This window comes from Netta rufina, assembly GCF_964035555.1.
Source record: "Netta rufina genome assembly, chromosome: 2".
Taxonomy (NCBI): domain Eukaryota; kingdom Metazoa; phylum Chordata; class Aves; order Anseriformes; family Anatidae; genus Netta; species Netta rufina.
The window spans coordinates 125,634,543-125,657,793 of record NC_140124.1 but is presented as its reverse complement, the minus strand read 5'-3'; the positions used below and the strand labels follow the sequence as shown (position 1 = coordinate 125,657,793).

Genomic DNA, 23,251 nt, shown 5'->3' with positions numbered 1-23,251 from the left:
AGCAATGTCGCAAAATAATCCAGCTGAGCCACTGTTTTCAGAAATAAATTAAACATCTCAAAATTAAAGCTGAGAACAAGATTCAGACACCTAAGTAAAATTCAATCAACATAAAACAGTTTGGGGCCAGTTTAAATGGTTCACCTTTACCCTTCCACTCTACAAGTTTTGCAAGTCTGAAAACAAACCTTGGAGGAAACACTCCTTCCACAGGTTGTTATTTCAGCAACAACAGAAGCTGCAGTAACAGTAGTTCAGTTTAGAATAACTTTTAGCTACTGAGTACTTAAGGAAAAATATTACAAAACAGGACACCCTGGGATTTATGTCAAAAACATTTCTTAAGGAACTGCTTATGTTTTCTTCTCTTCTCCACAAGTGCTAGAAACTGCTGACAAGGATTGTAGCTGAATATATACATATTTATGCACACAAGCACAAACTTTTATACACATATGTATAAAAATACAGCACTCCAAATCTTTCCAAACAGAATAGACATACTATAGCTATAATTGAAGAAGCTTACAGGGAAGCTTACTGAGACACAATTTTCTAGAATATTTTTCTAGCAATGGGATATAGGATAAGTCTCTTCAAACATAAAAATAAAAAGGAGAGGTCATGGCAAAGAAACAAATGGGAATCAATTCTAAAATACAGAAAGCCCTAGCTCTATGACCTGAGTGCTCTGGATTCAGTTAGAAGTTCAGAGAAAGAAAAAAAAAAAAGTCATCTAAAGAAAGGGCCTGCTATCTTTGGTGCTCACACCTCTCTAGGGCAGTCCAGTGCTGTAAAAGTCAATGTGAATGTAGGGTGGCATGATGAGTACATACCTGCTATGCCCATGCATTCCGTGTAGTTGAGTTCAGAGCCAGACCTGAGGGGATCATACATCTCGTTCCAGTACAGGGCTGGGGCTTCTGTCCTTGGCTGGGGACCTGGAGGCTTCCTGTGAGATGCTGCTGAGATTGCTGGTCCAGTCACCTACCTCAGCAGCACCACTGCAGGGCAGAGGCTGTGCTGCCACCCTGCTTCTGGGCTCTGTGTAGGGAACCTTTCATGCCTTCTACAGTTCTTTTGTCAACCAAAATTATACATCAGACCTTTTGGCTTTGTACAATGTCTTTAGGCATTGTGCCATTATAAAATGTTGGTGAATGGGATTACTTCCTATCACATGACCTGCTAACACTTCAAATGTTCTTTTGATTTCCCTTTTATTTGCACAAGTTGTTAGCCTAAAGAGCCAGACACCATGTCATTTTCCCTCACACAGATCACCTTATTTCCTATTGTTAGAGAAACCAAACCACCGCATATTATGTCAAGTGACATTTCTTAAATGCCATAAGATATACAAAAAAGCCTGTTCTTTTCTGTTTTAGATTGATACCTCAATTTCTGTTGGATTTCATTGCACTGAAATACTTAAGTCTACTGGGTAATAAATATTCCCTACTAACCCTTTGAAAAATCTCTATATGTAGACTAAAATTTGTTCCAAAGACATTAGATTCTGAAGGACAAACAATTGAGAGATTATTTTTCTTCAGCAGATTTTCCAATCACATACAGCCTGTGCTTCACTACCTGAGTATATAATGAAGTCCTACAAAACCTGTCATATTTCAGTAGCTCTGCACTGCTGGAATGGAATTTTTTATGAAATCAGTGGCAAGAAAGAAAATTTTAAATGCAAGAGTCAATATACAGAAACCACAAGCTACACTCATGGTATTTTAAGCATTGCCATATTTGTACTTACAGAATTTAATCTATTTTAAATCCAATACAAACAATAAAAGTTTCATTGATAAGAGAATTTTGAAAAGTGTGGATTTTGCCTCTTGGAACACAGAGTGAGGGAGGAAATCACTGGACTGTAACATGTTCTGTAGTCTGAACTTATTCTTTGTGGCTGTCAAATTTTATCCAGCCACACATCTGTCTGAGGAACTGCAGGCAAGGAGTAATTGCCTTCCAAATGAATCTTGTTTTTTAGCTGACCTCTAATGAAATCAGCATCGTAGGACAGAAGGAGCACTGCTGCACGATATGAGGGGGAAGATTTCCACATCAGCTTTTCCTGAAAGCAGGTCCGACATAAGACACTCCCTAACATGCGCCTGCTCAATATTTGCTTTCCACAAGGACTGTTATGATTAATGAGGGATCATTTCTTTGCTATTTGTCAATGATTCACACTAGCATTCAAAAGAAAAACATTCTCCTCTATTTCTCTACAAATATTTTATTACCCCGAGAAAGCCTAGTAGCTAAATGTTTTCAAGGCACAAAAAAAGTCAAAACCACAACAGCCTCATAAGATCAAAACCTGGCTTTAGCAAAGAAAAACAATGGTATCTTGTGTAGATTCAATGATGTAGCAAAGATGCTAACCAGCTGGCAGGGAGGAAAGCAGCATTGTCTTTCGCATTGTTAGAAATGGGCCCCAGCTGTGCCTTATCACCGGCCTCCTAACAAACCTAGCTACTGTGATTTGGGGGGGCGGCATATTTTTCTTGACATTTCCCTTGGGTGTCTTTTTATAACTATGTTTCTGCTAATTAACTTCATCTCTGAGCTGTGGAGAGTAACTGCTTCCCCTTCTGACCAGGGATTGACAAAAAGCCCCTACAGTTGCACTTTGATCAGCTGTTTGAGTATGAACAGCACAAGGACATGGATTCAATAAATAAACTTGAACAGATGAAATAGCACTGTTAACAGGAAACAAGCAAACAAAACTCATCTCAGAAGCCATTTGACCTTGAAATATCTCAAACATGCTCAGCAATGCCCTCTCAGTCAGAAAATTCCCAGCAGACCAAGATACCAGGACACAAAAAAGGTGAATGAGCATTCCCATAATAACATGCATGAAAATGTCCATACTGGGGCAGAGCAAACACTCACAGAGCTTCTTGTCAAACATCAGGACGCACTCCTTCATTGTGCGGGTAACAGAACACTGACACAGGTTGCCCAGAGAGGTTGCGGAGTCTCCCTCCTTGGAGACCTTTGAAAGCTGCCTGGACATCGTCGGCGTTGGCAAGCACCTCTGGGTGGCCTTGCTTGAGCAGGGGGTTGGACCAGATGGCCTCCTGAGGTCCCTTTCAACTTCAGCCATTCTGTGGTTCTGTGATTTCCCCCAACACGTACTCCCAATCCCAGAAACCCAGGACTAGGGACTTCCAGAGCTGGAAGTTAAATCCATCTAATTGCACATAACAGCATTCAAGAGATCCATCCTTTATGTTCTTCTCTATTTTCCTTGCTTGGACATGAGTTTCACTTTCTGAAGGCTTACTTATTTTCAATTAAAAAAAAAAAAAAAAAGAACTCTTAATTAGCTGTTTTACCATTCTAGCTTGCAATATTATTTTTATGTGTTATTGAAAAGGAAAAGGGGGAAAAATATAATGGAAACGGCTCAAGGGTTGAGATAAGGATGGGGAGATCACTCAACAATTATCCTCATGGACAAAACAGACTCAGCGTAGGGAGATTTATATAATTTATTTCCTTTGACTAGCAGACTAGAGCAGTGAGAAACTAAAAGCAAACCAAAAACACCTGCCCCTCTCCCTCCCCACCCCTCTCCCCCACCCTCTCCCCCCGAGTGGCGCAGGGGAAAGGGGAATGGGAGCTGTGGTCAGTCCCTGACACTGTCTCCACCACTCCTTCACAGTCACTGTTTGCCAAGCTCCAAGCAGGGTCCCTTCCATGGGATGCCATCCTTCCCAAACTGAGCCTGTGGGGGCTGCCCACAGGCAGCAGCTCTTCAGAACTGCTCCCATATGGCTCCATACCATGGGGTCCATTCCCCAGGAGCAAACTGCTCCAGCACGGGTTCCCCACAGGCTGCAGCTCTGGCCTGGGGCCTGCTCCTGCAGGGGCTCTCCATGGGCCGCAGCCTACTCCAGGCCACTTCCACCTGCTCCACCAGGGGCTCTTCCACAGGCTGCATCATGGAGATCTGCTCCATGTGGGACCCATGGGCTGCAGGGGGACAGCCTGCTACACCAGGGGCCTCTCCACATGTCACAGGGGAACTGCTGCTGAGTGCCTGGAGCACCTCCTGCCCTCCTGCTGCACTGCCCTGGGGGTCTGCAGGGCTGCTTCTCACTCCTCTCTCTCTCCCAGCTGCTGTTGTGCAGCTTTTTTTTTTTTTTTTTTTTTTTTGTTTGTTTTTTTCCCTTCCTTCAATCTGCTCTCCCAGAGGCCCAACCAGCATCACTCCCTGGCTCAGCTCTGGTCAGCAGTTGGTCCCTTTTGGAGCCAACTGGAGCTGGCTCTGGTCGGACATGGGGCAGCTGCTGGGCTCTGCTCAGAGTTCAGAGGCCACCCCTATAGCCCCCCTGCTACAAAAACTTTGCCACATAAACCCAATGGAGCAGCTTCCTTGGTTTCCTTCAGTTTTCACAACCAGATGCATTGTACAAAGCAATGCATTGTACAGCTGTAGTTTTTCATTCTGTTTGTATCTGGGATTCCGGGTTAGTCCTCATATAGTGAGCTCTTTACTCCTAATGTGTGCAAGCTTCCCTCCAATGCTGGGACTTAATCTGCCATTCATATATATACTTTGTAGCCTGACATTACAGGTTGATGAGTTTCCTTTAGGTAAGTATCTGGAACTAATTTGGGTAACATCCTTGAATATAGTTAGGCATTTCACTTTACACACTTCATATATATATATAGATAATAAGTTTGCATATCACCCTAATGTCTGTTGGTTTATCTGTTTTTACATATCCGGATTAATAACAACTTTGTCAACACTGTCTTTTTGCTTTTCTTTAAATTCAATTGACCTTTGAATTAAGGCGAGAGCTTTTTCTACTTCCCATCTACTTGATGGTCATCCATTAGCTTAGTAATTTTTACCCATTCCACTTTAAAATTTCAAAATTTGAAAAAACAAAACAAAACAAACAAACAAACAAACAAAAAAACCTCACAAGCTCACTGCTTGACAAATTTGTTATTGCTATTTTACCGCACCACATCTTGACCTGACATTACATAGGACTTGCTTTCTGTGCATAGTGAAGCTACATCATCCTCTACAGTGAATCTTAAATTGCTTCAACATTTTCTCAACTCACAGCTGTCTTTTGGTTACTAAAAACATTCACAGCAATGCAGAAAATGCATCATGGATCTTGTCTAAACCCTGGAAACTTCCTCTCTTAACAGCAGGTCATATTTTCACTTGCAAAACCAGTAGGCAAGAGACCATCCTGTATGGCTTATATTTTATTATCACTATCTGTCTCTCTGAGAAAGGAAAATCTGGCAGCTCTGGGCCTTTCTGATGCGTCATTGTGACAATAACTATACCTTAATTTTCCACTTGAAACCACAGTTGAGGGGAAGCATTGCTGGAAACATCTGGTAAGCAAGGGAAGAAAGAAAAATCTGATATAATCTCACTATTTCTCTCCCTCATCACAATGACATTTCCACAGCTTCAGCTTTGCTACACAAGTATGTCTTTACACTCATAAACAGGCAGTGTCAGGCAGTCAAACCTTAATACTCTGGGCACGTTACAGGTCCATTAGTGTTAGATTATGGTCCAGGGGCTGGAAAGCAATGGGGAGACCTGCCTGCTGGAAATTCTTACATCTCTGACAAGTTTCATGCTTAAAATACACAGTTCATGACACTCTGGAGAGATATTATGGTGGGCTCTAACTCCCCTTCAGGAAAGGAGCATCCAAGCTCCCCACACACACCCACAGCCCAGCCTGGGCCCATTAAAATCACTGTCTTTGTACAGAAGAAACTCAAATTGTCATGAATGGAGATCAGACCAACACCAGACACTCCTAAAGACTAGTGTCCTTTTGCAAAGAAGGAGTGAGGAGCTCATGAGGGAAACGGAGGGGCAGGGGCTGAGCTCTGCTTTCTGAGGACAGTGACAGGACCTGAGGGAACGGCATGGAGTTGGGACAGAGGAGGGTCAGGCTGTGTGTTAAGGAAAGGTTCTTCACCCAGAAAGTGGTCAGGCACTGGGACAGGCTGCCCAGGGCAGTGGTCACAGCACCAAGCCTGCTGGAGTTCAAAAAGTGTTTGGACAATGCTCTCAGACACCCTTTTTTTGGGTGGTCCTGTGTGGATCCAGGCGTTGGACTTGATGGTCCCTGTGGGTCTCTTCCAAATTGGGATATTCTATGATATATGAAAGAGTACTTTAGCTAAAAACAAAGTACTTACTTTAATGCAAAAGATAACTAAGTAAGGGTGTGCAAATTTCAAGTAAACTCATGTTCTCCTAGTGGCTCTTTCTGACTGTAAAACAACTCTCTCAGTTTAACAAACATCTGATCCCATCTGATGAGCTGCAAGAGCTTAATAATATAACTGGTCTGAGACTACTTGAAGGATGGGACTTGCTGCTCTTCTGAATACAAAAGAACCTGACAGCACTCATTATAAGTTCAGCTAATTCAAAGTACACTGGAAAAGTATGCAGGTTGCAGCCTTTTAAAGAAGGTGTTTCACTTCTGCTTGCTGGACATAAAGAATTTTCAAGTTAACAGACCAGAACAGAATGATGGTGGTTATTGATATGGATCTAAAGCAAAATCTGGATGCATCTTTCTTGCCCTTTTATCTTTGCTCTTAACATTCCTTTTTCTTTTCCCACCTACAAAGTCTTTTTTATTGACTTTTTATATTGACTTTAAATTAAATATTAATCCACTTTTCATGCTACACTGTAGAAATCTGATCAAAGGCAAATGGTTGCTATGATAAGCAGCAGTCAAATTCCATAAGTATAATGTAATATATAAATTTTCTTTTAAACAATAGCAGTGGGCTGAGCATGTCAAAAGACTCTAGGATCAATCAGTATGTATGTCATTACACAGACAGACTCCTAACATAATGGCTAAATTATCTTATTTCCCATTAAAATAAATAGAAACAACACATCTGAGTCCCTTAGACCTGTATGCCTGAAAATCTCTGCCAACATTATCAAACAAGGATATTATTTAATTTGTAATGGTACAGGAGGATAAACTCTGCCTGTCTTCTCAAGGCTAACATATGTGCAACCAGATTTCCATTTCCATGGGAAAAATAAAAAAAAAAAAAAAAGGCTGTCCAGGTGTGTTGGGGACTGTTGAGGACATAGGACATTAGAGATTTGAGTCCAGCTCCCTGCTTTGTCCTGGACTTGCTGTATGACCTTAAAGTTATGGTACTGTACGTCACTTCCACATTTGTACATTTTGTACTTCTCTGCTCTGCCAAACTACTGTAAATCTTGATTCACTCAATATCACGAGGCACTTTGTACTAAAACAATGACATCAGGGACAGATGAGAGCATACATCCACATGTCCATATTTAATTTGTAAGCAAGGCTCATTAATTTTACTCCCAAATACTCTAAAATGTTGATGCTTTCTTTAATAGATGCCTTTTCGCCATAGAGGTGAGCTTGTGACACTTAATCTTTACAAGGAGTGACAAGGAGCACAAAAGAGCTCACAAGATCAAATTAAATTTTTCTCAAGCAAGCTGTATGTGCCTCACTGGGGTACCTTTGGGCTGGAGCAGTGACATGCTTAGGTAACCTCACACAGCTGCAAAGCACCTCACTTTGAGCAGTATTTTTTATAAGCCCATACCTAACACATGAGCTGTCAGTAAACATAAGAGAACACTTGTCTCTTGCTTAGTTTAAAATTCTGTGTTACACAGTTGGAGAAAACACTGATTTGCTTTCACAGAATGAATAAGCTTACTCACAAGCAGGTTAGTTGTCAAACCATCTCTCATATAGCTTTCACTATGCTCTAAATAACTCCAGATAGCTGTCACTATGCTCTGTGGTCTTAAGGTGGCCTACAGGAAAGCTGAAGGAGGACTCTTTGTCAAGCAGTGTAGAGATAGGACAAGGGGGGTGGCTTTAAACTGAAAGAGGGTAGGTTTAGGTTAGTTATAAGAAGGAAATTCTTTATTATGAGGGTGGTGAGGCACTGGCACAAGCTGTCCAGAGGAGCTGTGGATGCCCCATCCCTGGAGGTGTTCAAGACCAGGTTGGATGGGGCCTTGAGCAACCTGGTCTGGTGGGAGGTGTTCCTGCCCATGGTAAGGGGGTTGTAACTGGGTGATCTTTAAGGTACCTTCCAACCCAAACCATTCAGTGATTCTGTGCTGGAATTTTGTGCTAGGAATTAAGACATGGCAAACTGAAGAAACTTTGCATTAAATCATACGGACATTAGCTTTGTTTTCTAACCAAAAGGCCTGACAACAGAACCAGAAAGTTATGTAAGATATCTAGCTAGGGATTTTGGCAATAAATAATATAGCCAGTGCTTTTAGACCAAAAAAAAAGAAAAAGAAAAAAGTATGTATTTTCATTTCTTCAGCATACTTAGACATTAGTCACTATTTCTCATTTACTCCCTATCTTATACTTGGTCTTCTTTTCTGCTGATCTCTTATCTCTTCTAGCCTTGTGGAAATTATCCAATGACTTTGACTACCTATTGCATTTTTCTTGAACCCTTACCATATGAAATAATGTCAGCCCTATAGCTCAAAAATAAAGCTACCAAAAAGGATGCAAACATAGCTATACAAATTACATGAGTTATTCCAACTAATATGCATCTTGCTGCAGATACATGTCTCCTCTGTAACACAGGACAGTCCGGCCACTGCACTGATCCCTTGCTCCATCCCCAGGGCAGCTCATCTCTGAAATGGGCTGCAGTTAGGCTGCCTCCAAAGAAAGACTTTAGCTTGTGCAGTGCCCTTCTGCTGCACAGCGGCTGAGCTGAGGCTCTCAGCATCACTCAGGGCACTAGCCTGGGGATTTTTTTTATGGTCATAGGACTAGAGTGGAGATTATATACTGTTGTGCAAACAAAACAGTATTCACTGGCACAACTGCTACCACAGATTTTATGTGGAAAGGGAATAAAAGACTGTCTTTACTGTTCAGGCACAACCTGGCTCTGTGCTTTACTTCTTTTTGATCTATTATCTCACTCCATTTTTTCAGAGTACTGTAAATCTCCTACAACAACAACTGTGTTTCAAAATAGCACCCCTAAGCCTAGGAAATCTACCTTATCTGTGACAACTCACCAAACAATGAAGTATTTAACATCATTGTATAAATTTATCAGGCTTCTTCATCCACTTAAAAATGTATTTTCTTTTTTTTTTTTTTTTTTCTTTAAGTACTGTATCCTGTTACAGCAGTTCCTACCAGAGCCAGTATAAGCACTTCAGCAGACTTAGGTGAACATCTCTCTGGAGGGGAGGTTTCACCTTAGATAAGTTTTGAAACAGCAGTTAAAGTAATATTAAAAATGTATATTTTAGCAAAAATGGTAAAAATATTTTGAGTCTTCTACTTAGACCTTAATAAAACAGAAATACAACACTGTAGCATTTTGCTTGACTCCTTTCTAATTAGCATAGGGAAAAAAATCGTACTTATACAGAAATAGGGGATAAAAAGGGAAAATTCAGATAAAAAACATTATTTTTCTTTTGAGTTTTATTCAGGTACCTCTGTGCAGGCTCAGTGTCATTTCTGTGACCATGTGACCATGTTATCTGCCTATGACAGGACAGTGAAGGAGACAACCTCTGCTTTCATCAGCAGTGCCTCAGCTAGACCAAGCAGTGATTCCTGTATGGTGGTGTGTGTGCACTGACCTGCACAGGGATTCCCCCATTATTGTGTGTCTTTGAAGGGTTTCTCCTCCCAAAAAGAATGCTCTTCAGCTCAGTCCATCTCTCAACAGGCTATGTCCCTCTTTGGATAACTGGAATATGAGCAAAGGTTCAGAGATTTTGTAGGTTTTCTTCCCATCTTCCCCTTTAAAAAGAGAAGGGAGAAGGAATGAAAGAGAATTACAGTTCTGCCTTCTGCTTGCAGTGAGGGAGGTGGGCTCTCCTGCAGCTTGCACGTGTGCTTTCAGCTTGACTTCACAGGCAGAAAGCATCTGTGCCCGCACAGTGCCCAGGGCAGCTGCATGGTCCCTCTCTGGAGCAGCCCAGAGGGATGACACCTCCATGAAAGAAAGGCAGCAAAAACACTCTGTGAGCAACTGTGTTCTGCCAACCACTTCTCTGTCACACACAGCCTCCTTTTCTGGAAGCTGGCCTTAGGTAAGGCTAGTTTTTGTTTCTAAATCAAAACAGGAAGGAAAGAGATGATGCTGGAGTTACAAATGCTGAAGTTAAATTACTGTGAATGAGGAATTTTTGGAAAGTAAGTATCAGACGTGTTAGCAAGAACTCAGTGCAATAATGGATACTTCCAACATTAGGCTTACATTTTCAAACTAAATTTTTTATTTTTAAATACTGACAGAAATCAGCTCAAGAGGAAAGGAGACCTGTGAGTCAGACATGCCAACTCTCTTCAAAGGAGGCTCATTTGCTTTCAGAAATAACAGAGAAACATTTCAGAGAGCTTATCCTCCACACAGATGTTACTAACATCAATGACATAATATTGTAGTAAAAGTTGTCACACTATTCTGTCCCTGCTGGTGTTAGCAAATACTGAGAAAGCTTCCTAAAGAGTACATCTACTCCTCATCTATTTTCTGTATAGCACAGTCATTACACAGAAAATCCTCCTCCGTCCAAGACTTCTTATCTCCAATCAGCTACACTACTTAAAATTTTAACATACTTAATGTATCTGAAAGTACACATGCAGGTATGTAAAAAAACACATTGTTTCTTCCTGAATCAAAAGACTGAAAAAGGTTCTGAAAAACTAAGAGGAATTATTCACACCCCAACTATCATTGTAGCAACAACATAATGTTGGGTTAATTTCCTATATGTAGCTTAAAATTTAATCCATGCACACCAACTTCATCATTGGGCAGCAGAATATAACTGCCTAAAATTCTGATTACAATAAACTGAAGCATGTGTAAGGATTGACCTGAGGGTTAAATACTGGCTAAAACACTGATAAAATATAATATTTACCATAAGAAATGACATGCAACTAGCAGTTATGAAATTAATCCTATCTGTATGTCTGTGGTATGAAGTTGAATTTTCCCACTTTAAAATGGCCATCTGAACCGTAACAAATGTAAGTGACTTGACCAAGACCACATCAGAGCAGACTTTGGTCTGGTTGAAATTTGCTACTGTATATTTTTTAGCTAAAGAAGTCATGTTCCATGCAAAGTATCTTTGCCCCTCTATGCCTTCCACAAGTTCCCATTTTTTTTTTCCTCTGTTTTACTATTTTGAGAAATCCACTTTTTTCTTTTAAGTCAACTTTAAAAAAAAAAAAAAAAAAAAAAAAAAAAAAAAAAAAACAGAAGAAAGAAAGAAAGAAAGCATTTCAAAGACCCAAATAAAATCTACTACTTAGCATTCAGCTCATAGGATTTAGCTTGCATACCTTCTAAAATGATTGGCCAACTCTGTTCAGATTTGTTTCCCTTACCATTTATTGACCTTTGAAAGAATAAACAGTAGAAATGTAGGGATTTCTCATTCTATTTCTTGTCAAGAACAACTGGTATTTTTCTCACATAACGTGTTTCATACAGAACTTTGCTCTGGCATAAAAACACACATCATACTTTTCTTCTGTCTTTAAGCCTTCACGTATTATTTGTTAAAATAAAATATCACAAATCTAGATTTCTAATCCTATCTGAAGAAACATTTGCATTCTTCCCAATGCCCAAGGTACTTGTTGAGTTCATCCACAAGACCTTCAACCTCACAGTTTATCTTCAGAAGAACCATCTTTCTCTTGGACTTGGTGTCACTCTCCTGACCTCAGCTCAATCAGACACAGCAAACTACATTGAAAAGAACTGCAGTTATATAACAGGCTGTAAAATGACACAGAAAATCTTGAATCATAACACACACACACACACAATAAAACAAAAAAATAAAAAGCCTTTTAGTTGGAGATCCAGAAGTAGATAGTTATAATTCTAGCCATAATATTGCAAATACTTGCCATTATTGAAGTTACCTTATATGTCGCCAGTAGAGGGACCATGGTGGCCCAAAGGGCTCCTAAGTACAGAATATATTTCTGCTTACCTACATCCCAAACTACTAAATAGCCTCAGTATTAAATTATGTCTAAATCATTTGTTCATCCTGCTTGAATTCTAAGAAAGGCTGCAGGCCAGTCACACAGGACTGGCCATATACCTTGGCACTCTTCATTTTGCCAGCTAAATGTTGGTAGGAATGATTTAAAGGTCTCTGAAGTCAATGCCAGTGTTCCGACAGAGTTCAGATGCGTTGGCCAAGTTTCCATGAGCTATAATGTGACAAAATGTATTGGCATACATACATAGACCAAAGTACTTCTGAAACAGTGTTTTCAAATGACATTAAATTCACAGGAGAATTTATACAAAAAAAAATAATAATAATTAAAAGATAGCATATGACAATATAAAGGTTTTGTTAAAATAATAGAAATGGAAATGAGTTCACAGTTCTCAGAACAAATCTGTAGCACTTTTGAGATGACCTCTTGCAGTCTGCAAAAGAAATACCTTAAGCACTTTAATTTAGCAATATCCACTGCTCTCCAGAAAAAAAAACTTCCCCAAAAGCCAAACACATGCTTCAGTAAAGCAGAACAGACAGCTCACTGGAGGACCCTTCAGTAAGCAATTCAAAAGTAGATTGCAGTGCTTGGGAAATAAGCTACGTGAATGTGAGCTGGAGAACAAAACTTGATGCCATTGCAGTCTGTCACAGAAACGTGACTGACTGAAGAAGTACATAAAGTAGGACCATCTCAGGAGTTCACTGAAAATACTTCTAGCAGTACCATAATTCAAGGCAAGCTGGGCTGACTGTCACAAAGTACTCCAGCATCTAACACTTCCTATGGGGCATTCTGAATGTGGCCGGTGACACCTGAAACTGTCACTGCAATTTGGCTGCCCTTGGGACAGCCTGAGCTATAGTGCCATACCTGAGCTATTTAAAGCAGTATCTAGCCCTTAAAGTTGCATCAGGAGGGACCCAATGAAAGATGAGTGAAAACACTGATCCCTCGGTAACGTGTGTGGTAACTGTTCTGCAGTGAAGATCATTACTCCTTGAAGAAAAAAAAATCTTCCTTCAAAAGCTGTTTTGTGAAGAACTTCAGTCCTGTTGGGCTTTTATTTAACTTGCCTTTTAGAGGCTAGAACAGAAAAGCTGAGATAATCCTAGAAGGGTTTTTTTATTAGTCCAGTGAAGTGCCAGTTTTTAGGCAGGAGCTTAGTGAAATACAATACCATTTCCCACAAGCATCAGACATAAAATATTCTCAGTGAGGAATGAATCTGAGCCTCAAAGATCAGGCAAGACTTGTCCAACTTCAAGAGTTCACCTTGTCAAATTTCCTTAGGCTTCAGGTTTGCATCTCATGTTCTGGCTACTGCCTTTCTCTATGTTTTAAAAGAAATCTTGTATAACTTTTTAGAGCAAGTAGCTACAAGATGACTTGAAAATTCAGCAAGTATGATTCAGACAGTTTGTAGGTAGAAAACCTGTTTGCCTCCACCATCTCACACATTTTCTCACTGTACAGTATTGAGAGGTAACAAAACATAAATGTTGATGTAGAGTTACACATAAGAATTGCATGACTAAAAGCTCCAGCAACACCCAACACACTTTTTGGAAATAAGGCCTAGTACGTTAATATGTAGAGTAACATTTCAGTGTCTAAATGTGTTTTTCAAAGACAACTTTCTCTTCCACTGCTGCTCAAAAACAGTAGAAGACCTGTCTCGGTAAATGGAGTATGAGTATGAATGAGTATTCACGCACTCATACTGCCATAACATTCATGTGGAGAAGGCACTGTACACTTAACAGAACAACTTCAAATGTAGGGCTGTTGTCTGGGTTACAAGTGGTGCAAATCAAATAAACTTAAATAGAAATATACGTTTGTATTCTTGCTGAAAACCTGCCCTTATTGTATGCCTCCCCAAAGAGAGAGTTATCCATGCATATAAAGAGCAGACTGTGATGTCTTCCTAAAAAGACTCTACTGGGATACTTTTTTGATCTCAAAGTCACTTTGAAACAGCTGTGCCAGTGATACATGCTTGTTTCCAATATTCCCTCAAAGGACTTGGAGTTCAGCACTAAGCGTCAAAGACTCAAGTATCTTCACCAAACAGAAGACTTCTGATTCTGCCATATGTCATGATAAACACCATGTGTGTTTTTTTTCTTTTCAGAAATAAGTAACATGCAGTAATCTCTGGCTTTCTGGTCACCTGGGAGCTGTTTTTTGCTCTTCTACCTCGTGGAACAAATCAGAGATTCACACAAACAGGGCAGTTTGCAGGATAGCTTATATATTGGTTATGCTCTCAGGTTTACAAAAGGAAGACAGAGCCTGTTCATCCAGTCAGTAGGTGCATCCCTTTGCTTCCAAGAGATTTGGTCTGGATAATCCTCCAAATAACATCACCTTTGCGTCATTTAATTTATGAGTATGTATCACCCTGTTGTCTGTTTCCAAATATCTTACGTGACAAAAGACAATGCACTGCCAGAGGCTTATGAAAACACGGAACGGAAATACAACATTTTTAGGACATATGATCTGCCTCTCAGTGAAGTGAAAGACACAACAGTCTGGTTTGTCCACTCACACATGACACAGCTTAAGTGGCATGTCACAGCTGAAAAGCCAGCTCATGAGATGCTTCTGACTTTAGAGAGGGGCATGGCATAATGCGCAAAATATGACCATCCTAACCAGAAATATTGCAATACATCTTCTAAAAGATATTGATGCTGGACTAGACTCAATGTAGGGTAACAACTATCAGAAATAAGATATGATGAATGGTTAAAATAAACAATTATTGTAGAAGAAAATTGCTCTATTAACTTAAGAAGCACACATAGGGCTGGGGTAAATTGGAATAATGCTTTCTACCCATTACAGGAAAGGGTATACTTTGTAGAGTAGGCTGTTCTCATGAAGATTGTACCTCCCAATAATTCACTGAAACCTTGTATATTTGAAATCCTGGCACATGTTTCTGTGCAAGAGCCAGTGTGCAATTCTGTGAATGGTGACACAAATTCAGACACATTCTAGTCATTACTCTTATACATCATTTTGTAAAACATTACTAGATCTTAATACAGAGAATAAATTTTCCAAAGTTTTAATATAACTATTCTTGACTTTTTCTCCCTTTAACAAGACTTATCATAAACCTTCTTTAATTTTCCTTGATGTAACCATTAAACCAGAGTGACTGAAGTGCTTTCTCATAGATGCAGGTAGGAAAGGTGCTCCTCTGTTCATGCAATTAACAGGGATACTCCCTGGTGCCAGTGTTTGAAGCCAGTGGTAGACTGTCTGAATATGACTCACTGCATCTTTGCCCCTGGCACTGCTTCCATAATTTAAGCAGCTGATTTACTGAGAATTAAGTGTCAATAATAAACAGGTCAGTTCAAAAGACATTTTACTCATTTTACTCTAATAGCAGTTTTTAATAAGTTCTACTTTGCAGCAAGACCTTTCAGCACAGCAGAGATAAGATCATGCAGCTGGAGGGAACCTTGATATAACTGAGGCATTAAACACCTCTGCAGCAAGATGGATCAGACAGGAGCTCCATTCCCATGACACTTAGGTTGACCAAAAATGCTGAATCATGTGTTACACGATACTGCACAGAAGAGGTAAAGAAGGTAAATAATCTTTTAATGACCATTTCAGCAGTGAGCATACCCAAGCTCTTAAAACAAAATCAATTATCTGCTGCCAGTCTACTGTGTTCCTTGATATGATATCTATTGAAAAAACAATATATTCAGTTATCTTTCAAGATATTAAAACACTTCAGTTATTAAATATGAATGACTAGGATCAAATGTAATCTTTGCCTCACAGTCACATTGACTGACTTTATTGTTTGGCACAAAAAAATTACTTCACCATAAAAGCATAGAGAGGTAAGAAGTATCCAGGCCAGAAATAATGGTGAGATGGAGATACATGTTTATTACCAGTGACCATTCTCTGTGCTTTACCGCACCTTAGTTTCAGCAACTGTTTGTCTTTAAAGTATTGGGAGTGACAAAGCAAACTATAACATTCCTGGTAGTACATTCAGATAAAGGCTCATAACAGGTTCTCCGTAAAATAAATTGAAACCAGAGGTCAAATAGAAGTTCAAACTACATATCAGCTAGAAAATACCACTCATCTTAAAAAAAAAAAGCTATCATGCCCTGAAGTATACTAAATGCAAATACTTGTGGGAATTAAAGTAATACAAAAGTCATTCCTCGTGCTTAAAAAAAAAGACAAACTTAATTCTCTGTCATCTTCAAACTCGGTCTAAAATTAGATTAGAAAGTACATAAAATATAAGTTTTGTTGGGAGAAATATAACAAAATCAGGATGATAAAAAACATTTAAACCTAAAGCAAAAAAAAAAAAAAAAAAAAAAGGACATATGCAGGAAAAGTGTTTTGTTCGTGTAATGTGACAAAGGATGCAAACAGAAGAAAATGTATTTCTTTCACTTGAACAGTTTATCTTAAATACTTAGTGTAAACATTCAGCTGTTGACAGAATCCTTTCTTATCTGTGGTAACTCTTTGCAATGCATGATTTTTTTCCTGAGGTTCTCTAAGCATTTATGATGTGTTTGTCAACCCAAAAGAACCAGGAGCATACCATCAATTATGGTTTGCTCCTGAATGAACTCTGCATGACAATCTAGGATTTAATTTATGAGGAGTTGCAAAGGAATGCAGAAATGTTTTATATGACACTCAGCTCTGTTTTGAAGTCACACATAATAACTCTGCTAATTCACATTTATCCCATGATCACTCTTAAGCTGCTCTAGAAAGTCTGAATAGGAATAAGAGTCAGTGTGCATTATAGGTAAAACACACCCATGGAAAATAAGAATAAAGTCCCAAACATATAATAGGAGTGCCTTTTCTCACCAAGTCAGTGTGACAAGCTGAGCCATAATGCACTCAGTAGCTAAATAAATGTCAGTGGCCTGAATCTCCCCATCATGCTTTCTTTTATTTTTAATAATATTTTTTTCATTGTTATTTTATTTTCATAGAGGGTTAGTTACTGAATGCAAGACACAAACTCCTCACGATTTCCAGTCAGGCTTCGGATAATTATACTTTCTGCAATCCACAATCTGCTAGTTAGCTGATAAATTATTGTGCTTTTCACAAAGGAAGAACACTTATTACAGCCAGTAATGTAAAGAAAAAAAAATCAACAAAATAAAAAAAGGAAAAATGAGCCATGCAGTGAGACAAACAGAATTAACTTTTAATCCCATCAGGTTTCACATAACCTTAAAGAAGGTAAACCACATGCTGCAGAGACACAAAGGCCAATAGTTTACCCTTCTGTGTATGTACATCAACAGGGGTTATGAGAAAATAAAGGATAGAATGTGACTGATTAGTAATTTTTTTTAATGACTTAACTTATTTATATTATATTTTATATTTGATCAGTTAATATTCACACTGAGCTTTAAGAAAATATTAATGTGAGAAAGAATTACTTGTACAAGTCATGTAGAGTCAATCCCAAGCAATTACTCTCCAGTTACATTCAAAGGGCCAACCTGTGATACAAGATACTGAAATACCAAAAAAGGAAAATTATATTGACATTTATTGACAACATTACTGCAAGTTATTTAAAATAATCTTGTATATACCAGTGATAGTGAAAGATGATTGAGGCAGTTTAGATATCTCTAAGCAGAAATAGGCTCTGTATTTCTCTTAGATATTCCACTAATTTCTGAACTCATTAACTATGTTTATAGTAGCTCATCTGCACTCGAAACATTCCATATTTGTTTAGGATTTAGTTCAAGTGAGTCTCATTGATGTAAAACAAGTGTGAGAAAAGAATAAGGCTCTTAAATTCTATAAACAAGAATGGCATGAAGAGCTCATGCACTAATAATCTGAAAAAAAAAATAAAATTAAATATAGGGATTTACTTGATTCACAGTTGTTCCAAAGTAAAGCTCCTCTGATTTTAAGTGTTCTGTACAGAACAGTACAACACGTAAGTCATTAAAAAAGCTTCAACTCATCTAGGTTCATCCTTAATATCCCTGTGCAATCCACCTGAAGTCTATTCACGTCCATGGAAATCAATACTCATTCTGGTGTCTCTTGAGGACTTTCAGACTACTGATAGCTTGTTCAGAGTTACTGCTTCTGTAAGGAAGCTGTTTTAGGTGTAAAAACTGTAACTAAACAGCCAAATTATGGTATATTTTATTTCCCAAACAAAATCTCTAAGGTGAACAGGATATTTCTGGAGAAAAATGGATGTACTGTGACCCTACTCTGGGAAAGGTTGATTCCACTTCAAATTTATGTGCCATAATGACTCAAAGTACATTTTTGTTTCAGTTTTTCTTCACTATAAATTGGTAAAATAATTTCTTCAAACAGTTTTCACAAAATACTGGTTACACATAAAATATAATCAAATGGCTGGTCTAAAAACTCAGGTGCTACTCTGGAATTAAAGAATGACAGAATGTCACAAAACTCTCGGGTTTGAGGGCCAGGGTTAGAAATTCCCTGGGATGTAGATTACACAAAATTCCTGCTTTTCCTAATCCCCAGGACTGCTTCTCATTTCATATTACTCTGCATGCGTGAAATAGCCAAACCTCTGGAAATTCTTTCTCTTAACCCTACTTGAAAAGTTTTTGAACAAGAATGCAGGCAAATAGAACCAAATCCTTCACTCCTTATTCAAAACCTCAACTGAAATCATGGAGAACTTTGCAGGAGTGAGAGCTAAGCAAGAATTAACATACCTAGGAGAAACCAGTGACTAAGATGAGGTACATTCCTATGTTTGCCAAAATAAAAAACCCACATAGTAAAGAGTATCTGTGTTGCACAACATAATTTGATCTATAATACTACTTTCTTACTATCTAACCATACCTTTAATTCTTTGCCATGCATATCTATCATCCTTTCCTATTTGTTGTCACAGATACTGTACAATACCAGCTGTTCATGCGCTATGACCTTGCTGTGTCTCACCTTGCTCTAAGTGAAGTCAATGCAAGCCTTCACTGACCTCCAGAGAAGCAGGATTTGTGCTGTGATACATAATCCAAAGCGGGACTCCCCCTTGATTCAATAAGCTTTGGATCAGACCTAGAAGGGATCTTAGCAGAATCAAGAGGCCGCAAGCCTCACCCACATATCAAAACCACACCTGAGTGTTTACCTCACTTTCCTAATCTTTTACGTGAAAGAGATTAAAAAGCAATCTGTTCCTTTCAACTGCTTAGGTGCTACACAGTACATGAATGACTACTTGAACAGTATCTGTAGAATAGCTATGTACGTTGCCATGTTTTCATTTGCTTCTTCAGAAGTTAGAAAAGGATGGAGTATTTGAATTCAAAGCTTCACAGTAGTATTTTCTACTTTGGTTCCCAACTTGCCTCTACCTCCCTTCCAAGGAATCATCTCCAGATGAGATGCTCATTGCCAAGCAGATCTCACAGCTGTTCAGCACGGCTGCCAGGAGTGGTGGAGATAAACCCCTCATCCCTGGGAAAAAAGCTGGCACCTCAGTGACATGCCCAGTTTCCTTCTGCCTGGGGCTGTGGTCCTGGGCTCACAGCCTGACACAGGATTGCTAGGACAGTGGCTGGTTGGCTTTACTCCTACAGAGGAAAGAAGATGGTTCTGCCCCCTGTTTTGGGAAAAATTAGCAATTTGCCACATAATGAAACAAAAGATGAGAAATCTGAAAATGACGTTATCCAAACATTTCAGATAAGAATCTTGCCATGGAGCCTCACACAGCCTGCGATGGCTTCAGACTGAGAGTACATCTGACTGACTCCAGCATATCTTGTTTTACATGCAGCTCTGCTTGTTTGCTTATGTTCCAGAAGTCTGAATGTGCTGCGACAGGTTTTGCTCTCCTTTATGCTATGCAACCGTGTCATTCAGCCAAGTTTCTACAGCCTTCCTTAGGATGCCATGGGTGTAACGGATTATAATTTTGGCTTATATATATATTTACAGACTGAGTATCACTAAAAAGAGAAACTGAATGCATATAATATGGTGACTTCCAGCTGCTAGAATCACAGGAATCACATGAAATGGCATTAACTTAGACAGAAGGCGATTGAAATAATGCAAACCAGCTATCCATTGCTACATGTACATAAGTGCAATGTGAAACTCCCTGTAGCAAGGAAATGTAGAATGTTAACATTCAATCAAACCAGGAGATGAGGGAAAAGGGAAATGAAAAATAAACAATACCCATTTAAACATCTTGGGAAATGAAAGAAACAGCCACCTTCATTTGCAAAACCTGCAGAGAAATCTATTAGTTTAACTGTCTTATGTTTCTGCGTTTATCTACCAAGCCAAAGAGCGTTTAAGTGCTAATCAATCATAGGCAAAGAACTGTAGAATCACTGTTTTAGTTTTGCCCTATTCATCTGTTCCGTCTTGCTGTGCTGACTCCTAACTTTAAATATTCTTAGGAAAACACTAACTAAACAAGTGTCGCAAGCCCTGTGAGCCTTCCCTATGTTAAAAAGAAATCAAGAAAAGATTCCACAAGCACACAATCCATTTCCACTTCCCCCAAGCCTGCCTGCCAGGCATAGTGTGACATGTAGCTGAGGCAGTGCCCATGGCAGGCCATGTCCCAGCTTGGGCACAATGTGTCCTGCCCCTGTGGTTCCTACAGGATCTTAGTCTCTGTCTCCTGCTCACCACTGCATGCTAGGAAGCCAGATCCAGCTGCTGCTGCCTCATTTTTCATGCTTGCAGACAACTGGGAGAAGATAAGGTCTATTACAGGTCACATTGGGAGTGTTTTAAACAGTGAGGGACTGAGAAGCTGGTCCCTGACTCCTGCAAGCCATGTAGCAGCTGTGTCACAAAAATGCTGGGGAGGGGGGCTGATGGAGGCTAACTTGTACCAGGGGATCACAGAGTGCAACATGGCCTCCCTGAACCCTTTCTGGCACACCTTATGCCCATCTGTTTCCCCTCTGCTCCTTCTCCTGGAGAGGAACATATGGCCCAGAATATGAATCTCCAAAGCAGAAAATGTATTCTTCTTGTTTCGTAAAATATCCTAATACCCTCCTTTTTTTCTCCTATCAGCTTTTAGTCCAGTTACAAACCTTATATTTTGGTACCATAAATAAGATTTTGAAAAAGGTCAGCCCCTGCTTAAACAGTTACACAGTCCACAATGAAGAACTAAAATTAAAATAAGAAATCATATATTGCATCTCAGTTTTAAGAAGTTGTTATTACAATAAAAAGTTCTTGACAGGATGCGGGGTTTAGTACATTCCACCATCATATTTTAATACTTACCTTAGTCCAACGGGGTTGCGTTCAACAACAAATTAATGACAGAAAAAAAATAAACCACAGTTAAGCTTAACATGGACATCTACCTGCTGAACATTTTCACTCTGAGTGGTCCAAACTGGAGATAGTTTTTCTCATATTAAATAATACTTCATGTCACAAAAAGAACAATCAAGTTCCTCAAGAAGCAAAGACAATTTTTTTTTCTTAAATTGTAGCATCAAAATCTCACCCTAAGTGTGTGCACTCATGCAAAGGGAAACTTTTCCATGATATCACTGAGACTTTCATCAGTTCGTCTGTTTAAAGACAGCAGAACAGGGTTTCTTTCACATGAATGCTTCCTTACCTCTATCTGAATATCTATATTATATATAACATGCATATGGTATACATATACATAGATTTGTATATACATATATTTGTATATACACATAGATGTGCATACATACATATATATGTGTATATATATGCTTTATTGTGTATATACGTACTTTAATACTTTCATATAGAACACTAATTCTTGACCACAAAGCACAGTATAAGAGAGAACATACTGCAACCCTTGCCCAATATAAAACCATGACAGACAGCGGCTGTTGACACTATTCTTTCACTATCACTTATCACACTTTATGAGTCAGTGATATCACATCTGTGCAATGCCTGTAATAGAACAGGTATCAAAACTGTAACAAATAAATGAGGGCTTAATAGAACATGTTTCTCATGAGCAAATGCATTTCTAACAAAAAAGTAAGTAGTGTTCTCTAGATGCATTTTTATCAAAGAGTTTAATGTGAAGTCCATTAACAATCACACGTTTCTGTTTATATACGACAAATGTAAAGTGTAGCACATATCTAAAATCAACTGAAATCAACGGGATTCCTCTTCTGATTTCAGTGGGTTTTAGAACAGATTTGGGTGTATTCATTTCATGATATGTAGATGTTTAGATTCTTCTTTTCTCTAAATATTTTAGTGAAAAATATTGATTCATGCATGTCTGGACATTTAACTCCTGCTTGTGAATTAAACACACTGTTTATCCTACCTTTGCTGCCACAGATGAGTTGGGTTTCTCCAGCAAGTCCCAGAGTTTCTTCCTCTTCTCTGGGCAGCATGTATTATCAAACTCTTCCCCTTCTCTCTCTCGCATTGTCTCTGCCTCTCTCCTCAGCTCTTCATTCATCTGCTCTTTCTTTTGGTGGTATCTTGCCTGGCAGCAAGATTCTAAATATATCTCATCAATCCCCCAGTAATCAAGCTCCTGCCCGAAAGAAAGAGCACACATTTCTTCCATCATATGTAGTTTCCCTGTCCTGTAGAAATTCAAAATGGAAGTAAAAGCCCCTGGGTGTCGATCAAAAAAGTATTCATTTTCATTTAAGTTATAGTCATCACATACTTCCAGCAGAGATTCATGAGTATTACAGTCTCTGAGCTTTCCTAATCGTGTCCTTGGAAGTCTGTCCAAAGTCCTCCACAGCACTTCATGGTTGAGTCCACCAACATTTATTTTAACTCTCCGCGAGCAGGCTTTGCTCCTAATGATCTCCACTGGTTCTGGTGGGAGAGAAAGGGTAGACCTTGAAGACTTTTTGTTGATCCCTGGGGGAGCCTTCTCAGCCATTTTAAAAAGGGTGCAGTTGTAATGCCAGAGTCTTTAGGAGGATGAGCTTGGAGACTATAAATATTTGGATAGAGTCCTTTTCAGATAGACTGACCCATTCCTGAAGCTGAAAAAGACAAAAAATCAGAATATTGCAATGCAGAATATAATCCCCAAATGCTCATTCCTTCTCCTT

At 39.1% G+C, this 23,251-nt stretch overlaps 1 protein-coding gene across 1 annotated transcript in view; it reads right to left on the bottom strand.

Moving 5' to 3' along the window:
* The window catches only part of KCNB2 (potassium voltage-gated channel subfamily B member 2), a gene marked incomplete at both ends in the record, with an annotated part of 180,429 nt that extends 157,353 nt beyond the window's left edge, over positions 1–23,076 (bottom strand). The window contains one exon of the mRNA XM_084306616.1: positions 22,498–23,076. Coding sequence (XP_084162742.1) covers positions 22,498–23,076 — 579 coding nt within the window. The remainder of the gene's footprint in view (positions 1–22,497) is intronic.
* Positions 23,077–23,251: the final 175 nt, after the last annotated feature.